The following is a 21,262-nucleotide window of genomic DNA, read 5'->3' as shown; positions in this document are numbered from 1 at the left end:
TGAAAGTTGTGCAATGGCTTTGACAACTTGCACATCATGTTCAGCAGCCATGGAGGCTACTGGTAGCCTGGCCCTGGACCAGAAAAGGAGGAGAAAGACAGTCACATTGCTATCAAGATAGATTAGTGATGAGACAACTCTGAGGACTCTGAGCAGGAGTTGGAAGGAACCTGAGAGGGAAGGCTTTTGTTCAAAGATGGAAGGACAAAGCACAACTACTCTTCAGGTGTTTTGATTTAAATTCACTTTTTAATTTATCCCCAACTTAAGAAAACATAAGTTTCACGTAAAACAAAGGATGTATAATAAATCATCTTTAATTGTCTTTGCCAAATTAAAATTTGAAACTTTTTTCGCTTACGTATACTAGCAATCATGATGATACTTTATTTGAAGTGTTCATCTACCTGAATACAGGCTTATGTAGTAAAATATCTTGAAAATATACAAATTTAAGTGTTAGTATAAGGAAATGATGATGACGAAGACCATAACATTAAGCTTTCTATCATTTTCAGACTATTATTTTTTAATATTCACTTTGGAGTCCATTGACTCACTATTCTTGGAAATAGCCAACATTTCTGCTTCAAGTACAAACAAACAAACAAAAAGCTCAATCCTACAATCCTATTCTCAAAATGGAATTACAGTACAAAGGACCAGCTTCCAATTTTTTTTGCAATCAACAGAGTAGTAAATTTAATTTACCTATCACATTCTACAACTGTTTAATTTCCATTCAGTTTGAGAATAAGATCTATAGGTGTTCTAGCTCAGTTATCTTTCTAGCAGTTTCCACGGAAAAGCTAATAACTTCAGAGTCAGAGAAGGGCTCCCTTTGTGTTCTGTATTCTGGCAGCCATCCTTACAGGGCACTCCTATCCTCTCCACACTCATGCTTAACCCTGCTGTCATCACCCATGCACTTTATGCTGAGCAATCTTGATTTTCAACACCATTGTGTCAAATCAGTGACTTCCCCAGCACTTGTGTCTGATTTTCCTTCAGCATAAAGTCTCTAATCTGACAGATAGAAGTTTCACTTTGATTTATGCAATGAAAAGGACATGAATAATTTGTCTTTGAGTCCTTCCTTAAAGGTTCCTTCATAGCCTACATGTTTAAAAACTTGATAAATTTTCATTATCACCTTTAGAAATATGAGAAATTTTTGTTGTAAGTGGAGGTGTCAGGATTGTTGTATTGTGCTCAAGAGTGGTACCCGTATAGTTTCTATAGGAGAGACTTGGCAGAAAGGAACCTGTAGTCAATTAGAGAACTTACCCGATGGTTGCTTGGCAAATTTACTGTTCCTATTAGGTCCACGATATTTGGTGGCTTTGTGGTAGGTGTCAGAGACTAAAGAACTTGCAACCAGTCTTTTGAGAAAATCATCGTACTCATATATTTGGAGTTCAGAATTCAAGATATCTACTCATTAGACCAACTAAGTTGTTTCAAAATCTGTCAATTAACTTTCACTTAATTATACAGAGAATTCTGAAAACTGGGAATCAGAAAAACCACATTGAACACTTTCATTCTTTTCACAAAAAGTTCCCCCTTATGATGTGGAAGTATATTCCATTTGGGGTTTTGTGGATTAAAGGTCTTCTTTTTCAACTTGGTCTAAAATTGTTGAAACCAAGACATATTGTATCTTTTGTTATTTTTTTTCTATCAACAAGATGATATCTCCTAAGATGGAAGTGCAGTTGTCATTTTAAGCAATATCTACAGTTTTCAACAATCACAACTTAGCATGCTAGCATCTGTTCTGAGGTGCTTCTGTAACAGATGCAGAACTGTCAGAATGAAAACCAAAATTAAATATGCAGGCTGATGCCCTGTGCAGAATAAACTCCGTAGGCATTAAATGGACCTCTTCATGAGTGGGAGAGGGCAGAATAGGACAGGGCACTAATTTCACCAGAATTATGAAATAAAGAACCATTTCTTCTTTCTATTTTGATTCCTTTAAACTCTTCAATGAGAGTTTTGCAGAAACTGATTTATTACATTTTTTAAAAAAGGTGACCTGCTGCAGGGCATCATGGAGGCTATCTGCTTAGTGTCTTGTACTAGAAGTCAACATATTTCAGATATAATCCTCTGTGATGCTGAGAAGATCCGTATCCTTGAACAAGATGCTTCTTGCCCTCCTTGGCCAAAAAAAAAAAAAAAATAGAGGGAAAGTGATGCACAAGATCACTAAGGTCCCCAACTCTAACATTTTAGGACTTTATTCCATCTCAGTTTCCTTTTAAGACTCAAATTTCCTTTATACTTTTCTGCAGTGCAGTTACTGGCTCTGGATCATCACCACTCATCAACGATGTAAATCCAGAGAGTTAAGAGAATTTGAAGGTTCAGGATTTTTCTCATGCCTTTAACTTTTATCCATAATCACTTTCAAATAGTTTTATAGTGTCTTCAGCCTTTTCTTTGAAAGTGCAATAATGAATTTCATTCCTCAGTAGAGTTTAGGTTTGTATGGCTATGCTAGGGAGAGAAGGAATGCACAGTAGCTCCTAAAAAGGCTTACACTTCTGCAATTAGCCAATCACTTCTAACTGCTAGCAAGTGTTACATCAATGATGAATTCAACATTAGATTTTTATACTCTTCTGGGCCAGCTAAACTGGACTCACCTGTCAGTTGGGCAATGACCCTTACTGCCAGTGAAAAGTTTATAACCAAGTACAGAGAATTAAAGTCCAAAGATGATGAGTGAGCACAATATTTCTTTTCCATTATAATGGCTTTAAGATAAGACTTTTATTTTTAAATACAGGCCAAAAAAACAATTTTAGAAAAGATTATTCTACCTGTGGGTGTGTGTATTTCTTTTTAAACTCACAGTGTACAAAATGACGTTTCTGTTCAGGCAAAACAGTTTATCAGTGGTGAATTCGAATAACAATAATGTCTTCTAGACCAGGCTTTTGATTTGTTCTCTGGGGGCTTGCAAATGGTATAACTAGGTTTGACTGTTTGGTGATGGTTAATGTCTCCAGAGTGGAAGAAAGTAACAAAGTGCTTGCTGATGCCTAGGAAGCTCTCACAAACCTTGTGTTCTCTGAATGATCTGACAGAGGCGTGCATTTGGAGGATGGCTCACCGAGTTAGTGAACCAAGGCCTAAATCTGGAAGATAATCATAAGCATAGCATAATTTAGACTCTGTTTCTCTAAATCGTCTTGGAAAGTTTCACAGTCTGCTGAAATCCTTTTTAAGATTTCAATTTTAATGTCCAAGTATATGTGTTGATGACTCAGATCTGAGGCAAAGAAAGAGGCAAAGTACTATGCAAAGGCATTTTTGACTCAGGGGTCCATGTGAGCACTGATATTAGCACACTCATCCTCACTGTTCTTTGCTCAGTATTCATTTTCCTTCCCACTGATTTAGGACCTGAGCAACCTGGAAAGTCGTTCTGGGTGTCCCACAAGCTATCCGTCATGACCTACAGGGCAAGTGTTCAGTTTCAGTTTGCATGCAGACTATGTAGTATTCTTCCTCCTGCTACTTAGTCTCTCTCTCTGGTACATGCTGACATATTTTCTAGGTATCTCCTTTTCTGCTAAGAAGAACTACTGTCCTGTAGCACTCCTGTTACTTTGCTGAGAACCAAAGTATCAGGCAGGTCCTCATTTTTCACTGGGCAGCAGCTCCACTCCCACTGGGTATCCACATATCTCTTGGTCAATACCTTTTGGCATGGCTGCCACTAAACTCGATGCCCCGGACTCCTTCTAGTATCAACATTTTATAGTGTTTCATGTTAAGACAAGGGAAGTGCTCTTACAAGCCACTTTGTCTACTTTTTGTAATCACCTCTGCCTCACATGTTCCAAAGCGGTATTGTCCACCTTCTAAAGTTTAACAGTATTTTAGTAAATTCATATTTCAAGTTCATTTACCAGGTTCTACCCCTGCTTCTCCATGGCATTTTGGAGCTCTCAGTAAAAAGACATGGTGGAACAACAGGCATTGTGCTATACTCAGAAGCAACACTCCTCTCTGGATACTTAGGGTTTGTTATAGAATCAAGCTTAATGGGGCTTGCTCCCTATTCTTCTGTAGGAAGTGCCTCAAGTAAATAAATGCAGACTAGCTTACCCCACAAGTTTACCAAACATGCCTACTCATACATGAACCAGTGGAGGCTCATGCTAGGAGCAAGACACACACATCATACATGCACAGCAAACATACTCATGCACACACACGCACACAGATATGCACACCTATGCACATACTGCCCTCCCCTACACACATATGGGAAAAAAAAGAGAGACACTTCCAGACCACAGACCTCCTTTTTTGTATTTGGAAACATTATTCTTTATTGATGGCTTTATTCCTCCCACATGATCCCATGACAGACAGATAACAATGATCATCACTTCCACTTTTTAAATTTATTTATTTTTTATTTTTTAAAAATTTTTTAGGCAAGGCAACCCTTGGTTGACTTCACAGATTGCAAGGACCTTGTCAGCTTACAATCCTTTATATTTCTTATTTTTCATGCCTACAGCACCTGGTGTTCCTAGGTGGTCTCCCATCCAAGTACTAACCAGGCCCGACCCTGTTTACCTTCCAAGATCAGATAGGATAGGGCTTGTTCAGGGTAGCAGGGCCGTAGACATCACTTCCACTTTTGAAAAGCCACATGATGCTGATAGAATAAGAAACTGTGATTACTGGTGGTCTCCTTTACTGGCAGACCAAGAGACCATAGCAGCCGCTTAGTTAAGCACTCAAGGATTCTATCTAGTCCAAGTGTCTTCTCAGAATTCAGACTCAGCACCTGGAGGTAAATGGTGTCAAGTCTAAAATCAAGCAACCATCATCCTGGTATTACTTAGGGAAAAAATGGAGATATGCTGCAGAAATCATTTTGAATAAGATGGGTTGTAAACAGAAACTCCACATACCATGGATTATAAAGTCTACATGTAAATATTCTCTGGGAGAGGAGAAGAAAGTAGGAAGGCAAATGTTTTGTAGTTGGTCATGAGTCTAATTCACTCTTATGATGGAAAATTATAGTTATAACAAAGTGATGAAATAAAGAAGATTTTAAATTAAACAGATCCAGGTTCAAATCTCGCCTCCACCTATTCCTTATCATATTCCTTAGTAGTGTGATTTGACTAAGATATTTAATTTCTTTGTGTCTTCATTTCATCACATGTAAATATGGATTGTATCTACCTTGAAGGTTTAACTAACTTTGGGGAGATTAATATATGTAAAAAGTTTACAGCAATGACCAGCTCATACTAAACATTCGAGAATGCTAGCTTGTATCACTACCCATACAGTACCAACTGCCTGACGTCAAGTGTCCTTAGCCAACCTTAGCAAACCACAAGTGTGTAACAGAGCCTACTGCAGCAAAGTGCGTAAGCGCCAGAGGCGCAGACTGAGGAGAAATCCCAGCTTCCTCACTTTCATTCTGAATACCCCTGGAAAACTGGGCTCAAGCTTGGTTTCTTACCTTTAAAACATCTCTACCTTGTAGGTTATTATGGGTTATAGAGAATAAGTCATTCGAGGTACTTATTAAGTTTTAAACAATTTTTGCTTCTTTCTTCATGACTGCACAGATTGATGAACATCATAAATTTCCCTTACTCTCCTATCTTATAAAGCTAATGTAATTTGTTATATAAATGCCACCTGTGTTTCTACAAGCACAAATAAATAATTTTTAATTTAGATTAAATTAAAAATTCAAAAGACTATTTAATGTTCTCCTGAAATAGGGGCAATGACAAAATGAAGTCAAGTTGATGCTCTCGGTCAAATCATCCATTTTCCACTAGGTGGCACCTTGTTAAAAAGTTATGGAAAAAGAAAAGAAAAAGAAAGCAGTGAGTCTTCCAAAACTGACCAATAGGTGTCTCTTTGCAACCACATATAGTTATGGTATACTTGAGAGATAATTTTAGAATTTTCTAGTCTTTCTTGCTCATCTTACAATTAAGATCACCAACACTTTTCACAAGGTACAAATAGATCATTGAAGAGACTAATATCTTTTACTTTTGCATCATATATTACCATATTATAGCCAACCAAAGGAAAATAAGATTATAAAATCATAACTAGAAATACAATTCTCAATATAAGTGATTTCTCATACAAGTGATTTGTCACAAAATAAAAATCATTAAAATGTTGTTCCCATGTTAAATAAAGTTTTCTGTTTGAAATGATCTTAAATATTTACTGATCCTATATGATGATATTTGTTGAGCTAATAGCATTAGAGCTAACCCCAGACAATGTTAATCACTATTAGCCTGGCAAATATGGCCCTGAGAACACACCAGAAATAACAGAAATTCCTAAACAGCAGAGGGACATCCTGACATCACTTTTTTTGCTATTATTTTTTACTACGATTCACACACACACACACACACACACACACACACACACACACACTCTTACATGCATATTCTCATTTAGCTCTGTTAACATTACTCAGTATGTTGAGTATATATGTGGTTCCATCTACATCCCCAGAGAAATAGGGTTCTCCTTGTTATGAAACTCAATATATAAACAAGATCCTATGCTCACTCTGATTATTTTTCTTTTTATATTGGAAAATATTTGCCACTAAAGCATCCTAAAAGAAATTAGGGAAGAGTATTAAGTATAATTTACAGATAAAGAAACGCAAGTACTAAAAAAAAATGTTTATTTCACTTTTAGGGCTTGGTTTACCTTATCCAAAGCTGAATCAAGTTATGAATTAGGAATATAAATATAAATATATACATCTGTATATAAATATAAATACATACAAACCTATAAAATGATATCACATCTTTGTCATTCCAACTTCAAAGTTACATATAATAAAACACATCGTTACTATCTAAATAGTTTAAATATTAGTAACGCATTGTAATCTTGTCCAACTATCACACTCTAATGATATTCCATAACTACATATCATTCAAGAGAGTTAATTTATCCCCTGCCCACTCCAGGGTGATCATGCCACAAACTAAAGCTAGAAACAGATGCTATTCATTTTAGGAGACAGTGCACAGCACAAGATGGAATTTTCTGTCTCTGCCAAATCATGGTTTCTTCTGGTGCTAGATTTCCTTCATTTCCTAAACTTAGTAGTCAGTATCTGCATGGTTTTTAACATACCTAAACACCTAAACGTACACTAATCTCTGTGCAAAGTAAATAAGACTGAGGTGCATTCTCAAACCTCATGAACGTAATTTAGTTCCCTATTTGGCAAGGCAAGACTATGTCTTTCATGAAAAAGACTGGGTCTGGGAGAAATCCCACCAGTACAGGAGAGCTTGTGGGAAAGGCCTAGCCCTCCTGCGAGGTCTCAGGCCTTTAATTTACAAAGTTTTCCACAAATTATCTTTGTCAGCTTCTTCAGAAAACAGAGGAAATAGGAGTCTGTCAGATGAATCATGTCAAATAATATCCTAGTAATATTCATGACAGTTAAGGAATTATATTGCATGGACATCTAACTTTTCACATAACCCACAGAAGCTAAGTAGAGGAAGGGACCTTCTGGTGGGGTTCAACCATAGGGAAGGTTATTTTTTAAGCCCTCTCATCTCCCATAATAACCAAGCTCTTTTGGGAATCAAGACCTCTGAGGCGGAAAATTGTCCTTGCCCTTCTTTCCTCATTTCTCTCTGCCCCACATACAGCTGTCAGGAGGCTAAGGGCTGAGCCTGTGTCTTCCTTACTTTGAACATTATCTGTAACCACCAGCTTCACCCTGGCTGGGCTTCAGGCAGAGTATCATCTCAGGGTAAGCCTCATTTCCTCATTGTTACAATGAGCCTAACTATGTCCACCCAGGACTAATTTCTTGCATTAGCAAAACCCAGTTGGGTTTGTTATGCCCAAATGAAACATTTTAAACCTGGTGTTTTGGCATTATCTTAGCAAAGATTTCTGTCCCTGGCCAAGATAGAATATTTTAGTCATTGACCAAATTCAACTTTTTCAGACGATCCCTCTGGCTTGCAGGGCAGGGGTATTCCATATTATCTTAGAAAAGTCCTAGCAGTTGGCCTTTGGGTGAGGACTTATATTTTCCTTCTCCCATTTTTACCACACCATTCTGGCGCCAGTGCCCACTGCTGTGTCTGAGCAGAGCACCTGTGCAGTCTGACTCACGCTATCAGCGTGCAGGCTCTCCCTCTCCTGACAGCAGACCAGACCTCACACAGGTCTACGTGTGACTAGTTGCCACACAGACCTGTGTAATGACATGCCTCATACACAATCCTGAATACTATCTGCTCGTCCTAGTAGGTGTACTAACACGTCCTGATTTGTGTCATGTGTGATGAGCCCCCCTGGACATGCAGTGCGAGACTCGGCTCAGTTATGCATCTGTAACCTAAATCCAAGTTTGTTTTTTCAGACATAGTGACTTAGAGTTACACATTTTAAATGTATTTTAAAAATACACACTTTAGCAGGTTATCTTGTGTAATAACTATCAAGTAAATAACAAAATAACACCTCACTATTGTGAATGGACTGTATAAAGTGAAAGGAGGAAATAAAAGCACATGGCAATTTATGTTTTCCGAACTATATTATATTTCTCAACTATATTATATCTCTAACAAAATGTGCCTTTTGCAGAAAGTTGGGTGGTAAGGGCAAGGAGGACTCCTATTTCAATAAACCAGGTGCCTAGATCTGAATATACTCTCATGAAAAGTACAAGGCTCAGAAAACTTGCTCCGAATTACACTCCAGTTTACACATTAGTGGAGGAATCTAATGCATGTTTATGTTTTCCAGTCTTCTAGAGATACTGTTCTTTTTAACGTTAAGATTCATCTAAATTCCCTTCTCTAATATTTAAATTAGTGACTGTAGTAAGAGCAACAAAAGAATCATTGAAATTAGCTCAGGAAACCTGTAAGCACCCCACTCCCTAACCCCAACACACAAGCTTTTTTTCTCATCCCAAGATGAAGAAGTTAGGCCGTCTGACGATGCTCTTTCCTCTTACAAGTCTTGACTTAACCACTGTTACTTTCTTTTTCACTCTCTTCTTCCAGCACCTGTTAGAAACAAGGGCAGAGTGGTCTTATTTCAAATTGTTCTTTCCTTAATTTTTAAGTAAAAGATGAAGAGAAAAGTCTAGAATGGACTGAGATGCAGTTGAAATATAACTTTTAATTTACTTTTAAAATGAGTCATCTTTGAGTATTTTTGGATTTAATATTATATACAAAATCAAAGTATTTTTATGGACTGGCTTCTTAAAACTTTAACTAAGCAGTACTCATAATGACACTCTCTTTAAAATCACAATCCAGGGCAGTAGCAGCTACTGAGATGAATGTTGATGACTTTATACTGAAGAAAACAGCACCATATAAAAGTAGATCAATATTGGAAAAAAAAAATTCTCTCTAAAGATCCATTCATGTTTTGTTTTGTTTCCATAAATATATACAATGATACATGAAAAGATAAAAATTCTAGTCAAATGTTTGACAATTTTTCATGGTTCTAATGACAGTTTACCTATTGCCCCCCACCCCCAACCCCTGCCCCCACAGCAGTTTCCCAGTTCCTCCATAAGCAGGTCTTCCATGAGCTACAAAGCATTTCCTTGCAACTAGCATAGCTAATATGGTGACATGATTACTTAATTTCCATGAGGAAGCACGGCCTCTGGCTTTGCTTATCCTTTAAGACTTGAAATGCATTCCCAGCATTCAGGACATGCACGGCAGGCGGCCTTGGGCGGCTTTGCAGACCCAGGGAAGCCCCCACTATGGGCGCGCCCTCCTCACGCACAGGGGCTTTTGTCTTCTCGCGCTTCTACCTTACTTTTTCAAAAGCCAAGAGTTGTTTGGTCTCTGTACAAGTAAAACCTCTCCAAATGCCACTTCCAAATATAGACTCTCATTAACACCCGAGGCTGACCTGGGATCTTGTACGACTCCCTTTCCTGCCTCTAGCGAACATTTTGTCGCATTGCATTTGCTTTACCCGACATCTGGAAGCCAAGCCTCTTTTAGAAATCACAGTTCTTAGGACTTATCTAGCACGCAGAGATCAGGAATAACTGGCAGAGCTAAAGAAGTGAAATTACCTCCTTGAAAATGCTTAAGCAATTTTTCCCCTCTCCAGTGAAATCCCGAAGAACAGTCCATTTTGAACCAGAATAATTTAGTCTGACAACAGATTCTTCCTCTGCTCACAGCTGTCCCAGAGGGAGGAGCTGAAATCCGAACCTCTCAGCTGTGATTGGCTCCTGCTTGCAAAAGAGAGAGAGAGAGAGACAGAGAGAGAGAGAAAGAAAAAAGAAAAAAAAAAAAAAAAACCCACCCAGCCCAAACAGGCTCACTTCGTAAAGGAGCCGGGCGACTTCAGAGGCGCCGGCTGTCCGCCAGCAACACCTGAGCGCGGCCCCAGCCGGATCTCCGCCGGCCGCGATGCTTTAGGGACCGGCCGCGTCTTCCCGCCGGACCGTTATCCGTGCCGGGCGCCCGTCAGACCCGCCGGCAAGATGCCGCGCTCTTTCCTGGTCAAGAAGCATTTCAACGCCTCCAAAAAGCCAAACTACAGCGAACTGGACACACACACAGGTAAAAAAAAAAGAGAGAGAGAGAGAGAGAGAGAGAGAGAAAGAAAAGAAAGAAAAGAAAGAAAAGAAAGGGAAAAAAAGAAAAAATTTTTAACAACGGAAACTATATATATATATATATATATATATATATATATACATACATATATATACACATATATATATAAATATATAAATATAAATATATGTTACAACTCAACTATTACAAAAGAACTAAATGCTAAATCGTTTTCCTTTTAAATAGTATCCTAAAGGAGAATTCAGATTCTTTTGATCATTTAGGATACATTTTAATTCAAAACTTTTTAAATTCTTAACTGACAGGGAAAGCTTCATTCAACTCTTGCAACTTCATTTTCTAAAGCTTGTACATACACGCATAATGAATATATGGAAGATGAGTAACACAATACCTAACTGTTGAATTATTGCTTTTTTATGTAATAAGGCTCTTTTCCTTTAGAAAGTGTCTTGATTTACACATATCTTTGTACTTACAGTCATAAAACCTGCAAATAATACATGTATAAATGGAAAACAACTTTTCTGTATCTTTAAAAGGAAAGCATAAGTTTTCCTCCTCAATGGGGACTGAAGGCATTCATTTGGCTGCTCTTCCTGACTACAGAGCCTATAACGGCTATAACTCCTGTCACACATGTATGCAGGAGTATAAATGTTCATTAAGTAAAATAACTGCTATGTAGCAATAAGGATGGAAATGAAATATTTTAATGCCTGTGTCTTCCAACTGAATCTATCTTATTCATTATAAAGTCCGCTACATGTTGCCAAGTAGCTTCTTAGTGTGTGTTTACAATTATGTTTCCCTTAATCTTCTTTCTTTTCCTTTTTTTTCCTCCAGTGATTATTTCCCCATATCTCTATGAGAGTTACCCAATGCCTGTCATACCACAACCAGAGATCCTCAGCTCAGGAGCATACAGCCCCATCACTGTGTGGACTACAGCAACTCCATTCCACTCCCCACTACCCAATGGCCTCTCTCCGCTTTCCGGATACGCCTCATCCTTGGGGCCAGTGAGTCCCCCTCCTCCATCTGACACCTCATCCAAGGACCACAGTGGCTCAGAAAGCCCCATTAGTGATGAAGAGGAAAGACTACAGTCCAAGCTTTCAGACCCCCATGCCATTGAAGCTGAAAAGTTTCAGTGCAGTTTATGCAATAAGACCTATTCAACTTTTTCTGGGCTGGCCAAACATAAGCAGTTGCACTGTGATGCCCAGTCCAGGAAATCTTTCAGCTGTAAATACTGTGACAAGGAATATGTGAGCCTGGGAGCCCTTAAGATGCATATTCGGACCCACACCTTACCTTGTGTCTGCAAGATCTGTGGCAAGGCATTTTCCAGACCCTGGTTACTTCAAGGACACATTAGAACTCACACAGGTAAGAGAAAATGTATATAGGAATGTTACTCTCTGATAGACTGAAGCTCTAGGCTGGCTGTGGGATTTGCATTGAATAATGACACTGTTTTTAATGATGATGATCATTTATAGCTACGTCTTGATAACTCAAAAAGTCCTTGGAGCACAAAGTGCTTTGTTTCTTATTAACAACCTCTATTCCAGAGACTGCAAACAGAATTGAGAATTTAGAAAGTAGATTTAGAAGATTTGGTCTCAAAGATCAGTTAGAAAATTAGGAAAAATATATTTGCATGTGTGTTCTGTGAAACTGCTCCCAATAATTAGCAAATATAAATGTTGCTATCTTAATCAACTGATTTAATAAACAAAGGGGTTTTCCTATAGTTTTCTGTTAGCTGTGTTCCTGCTGTGATATCTGTCATCCCACAGGAAGTTGGATAGTTAGAACTAAATTTACTTTCAGTCGTTTTGTTTTTTGCTGCTGAATTTTTTTTTTTTTTTATTCCTAACACATTCTGCAGGGAGTCAAGGCATTTATCCAGACTTAGTCATAATACAGAAAGAGGGAAAAGGGGAAATATTGGGAAATGTTGGGAGGAGCTAAATATTAGCTTCACCTGCTGAAGCAGAAAGCTTTAATAAGTGAAAGTCCTAGAATTACATGAATTATTTCTACATGACTGGCAAGAGTAATAATATTCTTGGTGTGATTTTTTTATGCAACATTCAAATTTATCTTAAAGGGTGAGATATTAAAATAAATATTATATGGAATTTTAATCAAGTTTTGCTGTTTCTCATTCTTTTGGTAAAATGTAATTATTCATAAATGTTATCTGTCTTTACATTTCTTCTAAAAACACTGACTTTCTTTCTCCCATCTCCACTTCCACCCCCAGGGGAGAAGCCTTTTTCTTGTCCTCACTGCAACAGAGCATTTGCAGACAGGTCAAATCTGAGGGCTCATCTGCAGACCCACTCTGATGTAAAGAAATACCAGTGCAAAAACTGCTCCAAAACCTTCTCCAGAATGTCTCTTCTGCACAAACATGAGGAATCTGGCTGCTGTGTAGCACACTGAGTGACGCAATCAATGTTTACTCAAACAGAATGCATTTCTTCACTCCGACTCCAAATGATAAATAAAAGTCCAAAGGCATTTTCTCTTGTGCATACTGACCAAATAATATGTATAGTCTCTCTCTCCCTCCCTCTCTCTCTCTCTCTCTCACACACACACACACACACACACACACTCACACACACACACACACACACACACACACACTAAAAGCTAAAAAAGCATGGAATCCATGTGTTTAAAGATAATTCTTTCCACGTGAAGTTTAAAATTACTATGTATTTACTGACAGCTATATAGAAAGGATAAAAGACAAGGATCTTTCTCTTCAAAGGTGAAGCAAAAGTACATTGTATCTTTTCTTACTAAGAAAAAATGCAAAGATTTATATTGTTGCCAAATCATTTCAACTGAAAAGCATAGTATTGTTTTGTAATTGTTTGTAATAGAATTTCTTATAGGAAGAGAATCTATCTCAGGTGCCTTATAAAGTATTCCAAGTTTACTTCATTATATGTCTAATGTCTGGTTACCATTGCTGAACAAAAGCTTTTGGGGATTACCTGTAATCCTTTAAACTGTATTTATAAGAGAGAGGCGGGGAAAAAAACAAGAACAATACACAGGAGAATGTATTAAAAGTATTTTTGTTTTTGTTTTGCCAATAAATAGTATGTGCCTTAGGAGAACAGGAAAAGACTAGCTTTGAACATTCCTGGTGCATGCTCCATGTCTTCCTTTTTAAATAAATTTTTAATGATTTTTCTAAAATTAATTAAAGATGGGAATAAGTGCAAGAAAGGATTCTTAGAAACTCAGTAATGTACTTAAACTATTTTAAGACTGCATACAACAAATGCAATACATACAACACCTTTTCCAAGTGCCTTTTTTTAATGTATAGCTGATGAGTCAATTTAATTTGTGTTTATTTTTATATAATTGAATGAATTTTGTATGAGAGATGTTTTCTATAGCTAATGTGCATAAACAACGTGAAGACTTGTGAAATCAATGTTTCTTTTTTTAAAAAAACAATTTTCAATGTCCTTTTTTTACAATAAACATTTTGATTTAAAATCTGTTGATCGTACACTTTTTTCAAAGACTTTACTAACTTCTTGATTAGTACCAAACTGCTACATAAAGAATTGTCCCTTTTGTTAATAAGAGAAAAAGCAAATAGTGTTTACTATGAATATCAAGTGTTATTTTATGTGTTAGCTTATAATAAACTGCCAGTATTTTTCTTTACTCTTAATATTGTTCACATTCAGAAAGATAACATCATAATTGTAGTTTGTTTGTATATCTCTTGAACAAAAATCACACATTCTGAATGCTAAATATGTTCACATTGTTAATAGTCAGTACTTTTCAAGACTATTTTTGATGATTTTATATGTTGACTTTATGAAATCAAATTATAATTGCTCATTAAATGATTATATTGGTCACTAAAACAGTTTAGGATTTTTAAAAGAATTAATATTTAATGAGATGCCAGGAGAAAAATAGGAAATCTGCATGAAAAGATTAGGAAAAAATAGATTTATCACAAATCACATCAGTTGGAAAATTAAACCATACAAAGAAAACTTCACATCTAGTAACAAAATATGTGATAAATTTAATGGGAACAGAAATAAATAATAGAAAGTTAAGGTTTCTCTTTATGGTATTTTAAACAAGCACCCATCCAGATACAATATGTGCTTGATAAAATATGGGATGGCTGGCCACTACATATACAAGCACATGCTTACTAAATACATGTGTACTAACTCAAGTAAAGATGTGAACCATCATAAGCACTGTGACCATTACCAAACTGTGTTTGAATCAAACTTCAAACCCATTATGAGGATAGTCCTTATTGCTGTTAATCACTGCTCTCTGGTATGCTCAGAACTTGCAGAAATATTTTTTTCTTCTAATGTTCTTGTGATACAAATAAAAGCCAAAACTAGTATCTTAAAGATATTAGTTACAGGCTATTAGCAAGTGACCTAAAATACCAATTTGATTCCCTTAATGTTCACACACATTCCACTTTATATTACATTTAAATATCAAGTCAACCTATAAAAGTGTTGTGCATTTGACTTAAAAAACACTTTAAATAATATTCTACTTTTAATGTTTTTGATATCTCAGAATATGAATCTCAAAGGCAAAATTATTTAAAACAGCAATTTATAAATGTAAGATAAATAGCTGATAGTTTGGGCCATTCTAAAGTAATACTTTAGTTAGTGTCTACGATATAGAAATGATTGCCTGAAAGTTTCCAGACGAGCTAATGTGTAAAAATATCTTACAAGGGAAAATGCAAATGAGTCAGACATCCTTGAGGTGATCTGGTTGGCTGCTGCAGGAATCATGTCTCCTCACGTTTCCTTCTCTCATTTGTAGATCTATAGGCAAGTCGTTTCTCGGTGCCCAAAACATATAATTTTTATAAAAGGAAAAATTTGTTCATTGGTTTAATTTTAGTGAGGAATTAGAATGATATTTTAGCAATATATTTCAATTTTGTCCTCAACATTGTAACTTCATTCATGATTAAATTATTTTACTTTCATTAAGATAATATCAGTCTGAATTACAGAAGATACTAAGATTTTATATAAATACAGCTCAATAATTTTTTTTAGAAATTTTATAATTTTTACCAAAGTCTTTGGCTAAATGTCTGCTTTACTGCAATACATAAAAACTGGCTCAAATATTAGTAAAATAATTTTCCAAGTTTGTTCTTTCTACAAGCTTTATATCATTTATAATGTACTTAACTCACTGCATAGCAATTGTTTGTTGATACCTTTCTTTTTTAGTAGACAGCATCCTTAAAGTACAGATTCTTAGTACAAAATACATCCTTTGGAACACAGACGTCAACAAAGGTGTATTGATTAGAAAAAATAAATAAAATAATAGAAATTGGTGAAAAGTAGCTTGTATATATCTAAAATAAATTTGAAATGCCCCCCTTTCTTGCAAAGGCTTTTCATAATTTTTGAGACTTCCAAGCAAATTTACTGATATATCTCTTAACTTATTAATAACAACTTCCCCCCTCCAACCCCGGCCAATGGATTCGATGCTAAAAAAAGTGAAGAAGGGGCAAATACAGTGCACGTGGACAAGGCTTGATAGACACTCTGAGAGCCTGAGTTTTGAAAACTATGGATTTTAATAATAGGTACATATGCTAATAAGCATTTTCAATAGCCTTAATTTGTTTCATATGAGACAGCGTGGTATAGTAGAAAGAGCACCAGCTTCTAAGCCTAAAATATGAGTTCATTGAATAGCTGCCTCAAAACTTATTGGCTTTGTGTCCTTATGAAACTTACTTAGCCTGTTGGTGTCTCAGTTTCCTAAAGGATAAACTAGGGATAAATTCTCAATATTATAATTAAGTACTGAACAGCCCCTTGCACTAATAGGCCTTGTAGATTATAATATAGAGTATCCAATATTATTATTAAGTGCTTAATATGTACCTGCTTTTGTACTAGAAAACTTCCGTATGTTTTCTTCAATAGGAATGATTTCTCTTTGAAGTTGATATTTTACAGATAAGGATAGTAAACTTAAGAGAAGTTGGATAATAGCACCAAGGTAGTAAAGGCAGTAAGTTGCAAAATTGAAATCCAAGCCCAGATTCTTCTGACTCTAAAGACTCTGCTTTTTCCACTCCATCATGGGAAAAAAGAGACACTGAACTACAGTCAGCACAGTGACTTCTATATTGTAGGCATGTAATAAAGATTTGTCGAAAAGGATGATGATAATGTGTACTGAAATTATGTATTTTAAGGGTGTATTTAGAAACTTTTATAATTAAGAAATTATACAATAACATATAACAATCTTTAGAGCCATTTTCCAGTTTCTTTCTAGAAATCCTTTGGCTTCACTCCCTCTAGTATCGACCCTATAAGAAAGGACACTCTTTCTTAAGCAGCTTCCCTAAATTCTCCTGGTATATGTGGGCCCATTTCCTCTAGTCCGCTCTCAGTGGAGATGAAAAGCAGCTGGTCTCCATCCTCTTTACATTAACACTTCATCTTCTGAAGGCCACTGTTACTCCCTCGCACACCCACACTCCTCACCCAGGCTTTTATCTTCCTAGACTAAAAAGTCTTCCAAGCTAAACAGTCATTTCTTTCACCACTAAAATGTGAACACTCTGATGTAATGAGGCAATTATAATTTTGAAAAGTCATAGACTTTTCTGGCTAAGATCCATACCCAAGAAGTTGTCGCTACTTTCGATATGGGAAACATTTTGAGCAAAATTAATTTGAGAATGAGTGTTCTGTCATCTAGCAAAGTAACAATTCTCAAATAAGATGACTTTTTATCATTCTTGTGTTCTCATGAGAGCCAGATGAGAAAAAAAAAAGTATTCCTTTTACCTAAGATGAACACATATGGAGGGAAACCTCTTATTTAATTGTCAGTAGTAAATGTGTATAAATATGACCACAAGAGTAAATCTATGGCTAAAGTTAGATTTAGTCCCTCAGCCCTACAGGAAGTAATAATTATTTTGTAGAAAGCTTGCATGTAAAAAAGCAATGAGCATGGCAACTTTTCCGTTGTGGCACTTGGCCAGACCCCCAAACAATGAGAGATTAGCAGAGGAAACGGCAGCACATCCATGTCCACAAACTCCAAAAGGGCTAGTGAGGTATTTATAGCAGTGAGTGGGAGAGCTGCTGTGAATAAAAGACAAGTATGTTTATATATTTTGCACACTAGTTCATTTAATTAAGTTCCTCTCATTATAACGGTCAGTTTAATCCATTCAGCCAGTTTCTTTGGAAATTTGTAGAGATAATTGCCCTTTGAATAATCACTAAGTAGTTTTCGTAGACATGGCCAGGGAGAAGGGCATGTCATTCACCCATTTCAGAGGCTAGGATGGTACAGAAGGATGGATGACTTTCTCCACATTTCTTCATCATTTTACTTTAATAGATTATTATTTATTAATGTTCACATAAAATTATAAACAGGCATTCTTAGGAAAAATTATTTTCTCAGATTTTATGACAAGTAACTTTTCTCTCTCTTTTAAATATTTTTATTTCATAATACTTGAACTTATCCAAAATACAAAGAAAAGATAATAGATAATTAAATCAAGAATTATTTTACTTTGTAAGTGTATTGTTGAATAAATACATATAATCAAGGACTGCCTTATTTCTTACATTACAGTACAATTTGGTAAGAGATTCCACATTATTAACAACATACTGATCACATTGAATTGTCTTACAGAGTAAGCTTATTTTAAAACTACATTTATTATAACAAAATAAATTGGAGATCACTATGTCCTAAGCCTACAAAATCTAAATGAAGTAAAAGTTTGAATTATAACAGAGAGAATTCAGTAGGAATTAACTAAAGAAATAGGCAAGAAACAATGTAAGATTTTTGGGACCAATATAGTACAAAATTACATAAATCATCACTTTAGCATCTGTTTTTGTATGTTAACATTGTATTAGTGTGGACCTTTTTTTTTTTTTTTTTTTAGTTTGATGCTCTATAAGGTATAATTAACCCAGTCTTGCTTAATCCAATGCTTTATTTGGACATGGCAACCATTGTTCGGGATGTTTACCAGGAGGCGTACCCCTACCTGAGAGTAGGGTAGAGCACGGCTAACCGAAAGGCTGCAGGCAGAGAACACCTGTAACATCAACTTCCCCACAGAACTATGTGTTTCTTCCCTTCTTTTAATTGTGCTTGTCCGATGCGTACTTCAGGGTTTGCTCCTAAACACTGCTCATAATTATATGTTATACATATTTGTGGATAAAAACACTATTCTGACTACAGGCCTAAAACACACTACTAGTCTCCCACTGAAGCAGCAGTGACTAATGGTTCCCCTTCCCCTGTCTAATGTAGCAGGAATGAAGATATGTCCTGGATATGCCCTAACCCGGTGGGCATATTTTTCCAGCCTCTTCGTGTTCTGAAGAAAGGCAGAAATAGAGAAGTCTAGCCCATCTCTCTCCAGCATCAGGAGGTGAATGAACTAGTGAATGGAAGCAGCCTTTTTGCTGCCAGAGAGCAGGAGAAGGGGGACATCAGGGGCCATGAGTGAGGGAAAAGAAAACTACAGTGCATGGGTAGAATTTTATCGGTGACTCTCAAACTTCAGAGAACGTCAGAAACAACTAGAGGTTTGGTTAAAACACAAATTGCTGGTTCCAAACCCCACAGTTTCTGAATTAGAAGGTTTGTAGTGAATCTAAGAAATTGCATTTCTAACATCTCCCAGGTGAGGTATATAAAGCTGGTCTGGGGACACACTGAGAAGGACACGGTCACAGTGATGGGAGGTCGGGCAGGGAGTTGAGACTCAGATGTCCTACTTAGTGATGTGTTATAAATCACAAATTGTCTGAAGTTTAGAATCTTTTCTCTTTTTCACTGTTATTCATTATATCCTATTATTTGCCAGTCCGTCACTGTTATTAGGAAGTCAATGGAAAGAACCATTGAATAATACCTATTGGTAAAAAAGAAAAAGAAAGTATGAATTTCTTTTTTTTGCATGATTCCAAAATGTTTATAGATTTTTTTTTAAAAAAAATAGTTTACAGCACAGGGACTTTGAAGGAGTTTGAAATTAAGCTGAAAATATATACTGTAAAATATAGAGAGACAGAGAGTGGGAACTTCCTTGCACAATAAAAATCTAATTTACACAATAAAAGAAAAAAATTATAGCTTCCATAGTGATAAAGATTTCTTTATAAAATTAAAATGGGTTAAAATCCAGGCATTTTTTTCATATATTAGAAATTTTAAATCATTTTCTTGAGTTTATAAGCTAAAATGAATGAATTTGTTTGCTGTAACGAGACTTTTACCGTTAGGATGAACACTGATCAGCTACAGATTTTTCTCCATGAAGCTAGCCAGACAAACCTCTTTTGGATTCTGTGTTTTAAATCAAAAGATGTAAAAGGATCTGTTGTGTTGCTGTTTTCCTGAGGCAATAAGGAGGTAATAATAAAGAACTAGGAGAAAAGATGATTTTAAAATGTACCTTTCAGATTTTTACAATTTAGGAAAATCTGGGCAACTCCAAAGCTGAGCTGTTGCCAGTGGTTAGACCTGGGCTAAGCCTGTGCCTCTTCAGGGGATGCCAACTCCCTCCTCTGCTCTTGCCAACCATGAAGCAGCCCAGGTAATTTTCCATGGAGGTGTCCTGATTGATTTTAAAGGCAACCACTTTTTGTTCAACTTCAAATCTTAAACAAAAAGGGGGCTTCATTTTCCTTTGTCCTGTGGAACTGCTGTTGGGCAATTTGAAATAATGGTGGGCAATAAAACATTTGTGATACTAATTTTTAAAAAGAACTAATCAATGTAGCCACATTCTAATCCAAGCCATTCAGGTGTTGCTGTATCAGCTCAGAACATAGCAAGAAGAGCAGGGCTCCATAATCAGATTGACCCAGATTCAAGTTGCAGTTTTATCACCTATATTACAAGGTAGGTGAGCTATATTCAGTCTCATTACCTATACGATGGAGATAATTTCTAAATTCAGGCAGGTGGAGGCAAAAATATTGCATGAATCTGCTACAAGCACATGACATAGTATCACACACAGTAGCTCAACCTACTGTTTTATCTTAAAGTTGAAACTGGTTTTCTATCTATACATATCAATACTCAGATGAAAGCCAAAAGCCAAAGTTATACTTTTTACCTAACAAAAACATTATTCTATCTTTATCCATTAAAAAGAGGTATTAAGCATTCCACCTTCCATCATCACTCTCTCTCACCTACTTCTATGATGGCTATGATCAGAGAATCAACCATGTTATCTTAATGGATTAAAGTATATGGATAGCATTCCCATGAGCTTCATTGTCTCTTTCAGAATAATGAGTAAAGCTGAGAAACTCAGAATGATGTTCCTCAGGTTTACAAACCACTAAAATATATAAAAACCTCTTCATCATCTAGTGAATTTGGCCAGAACTTTGAAAAATTTCACCTTCTATAGAACGTATTTATATAATCTGCATGCTTATGTGTAAGCATAACTTCTGAAATCAGAAAAGAAACATTTTAAAAATAAAAAACACTTTATGTAT

The 21,262-nt window shown here is 36.2% G+C and overlaps 1 protein-coding gene, 1 long non-coding RNA gene and 1 pseudogene across 2 annotated transcripts; 1 reads left to right on the top strand and 2 right to left on the bottom strand.

The window, feature by feature from the left end:
- Positions 1 to 4,537: 4,537 nt before the first annotated feature.
- LOC111746790 lies at positions 4,538 to 4,656 on the bottom strand (annotated as a pseudogene).
- A 3,949-nt stretch (positions 4,657 to 8,605) lies between these two features.
- Positions 8,606 to 10,335, bottom strand: LOC111746778. The gene is made up of 2 exons (XR_002783262.1): positions 10,142 to 10,335; positions 8,606 to 9,098 (listed from the first exon to the last, which is right to left on the bottom strand). It is a non-coding gene; the product is annotated as an uncharacterized LOC111746778 (long non-coding RNA).
- Positions 10,336 to 10,396: 61 nt separating this feature from the next.
- Positions 10,397 to 13,215, top strand: SNAI2 (snail family transcriptional repressor 2). The gene is made up of 3 exons (XM_011372120.2): positions 10,397 to 10,637; positions 11,502 to 12,047; positions 12,931 to 13,215. Exons 1-3 carry the CDS (start codon positions 10,559 to 10,561, stop codon positions 13,110 to 13,112), a joined length of 807 nt encoding a protein of 268 aa, XP_011370422.1. The 5' UTR covers positions 10,397 to 10,558; the 3' UTR covers positions 13,113 to 13,215.
- Positions 13,216 to 21,262: the final 8,047 nt, after the last annotated feature.

The sequence above is a fragment of the Pteropus vampyrus genome, unplaced genomic scaffold (genome assembly GCF_000151845.1).
Source record: "Pteropus vampyrus isolate Shadow unplaced genomic scaffold, Pvam_2.0 Scaffold201, whole genome shotgun sequence".
Taxonomy (NCBI): Eukaryota; Metazoa; Chordata; class Mammalia; order Chiroptera; family Pteropodidae; genus Pteropus; species Pteropus vampyrus.
This window is presented reverse-complemented; position numbering and strand designations above follow the sequence as displayed.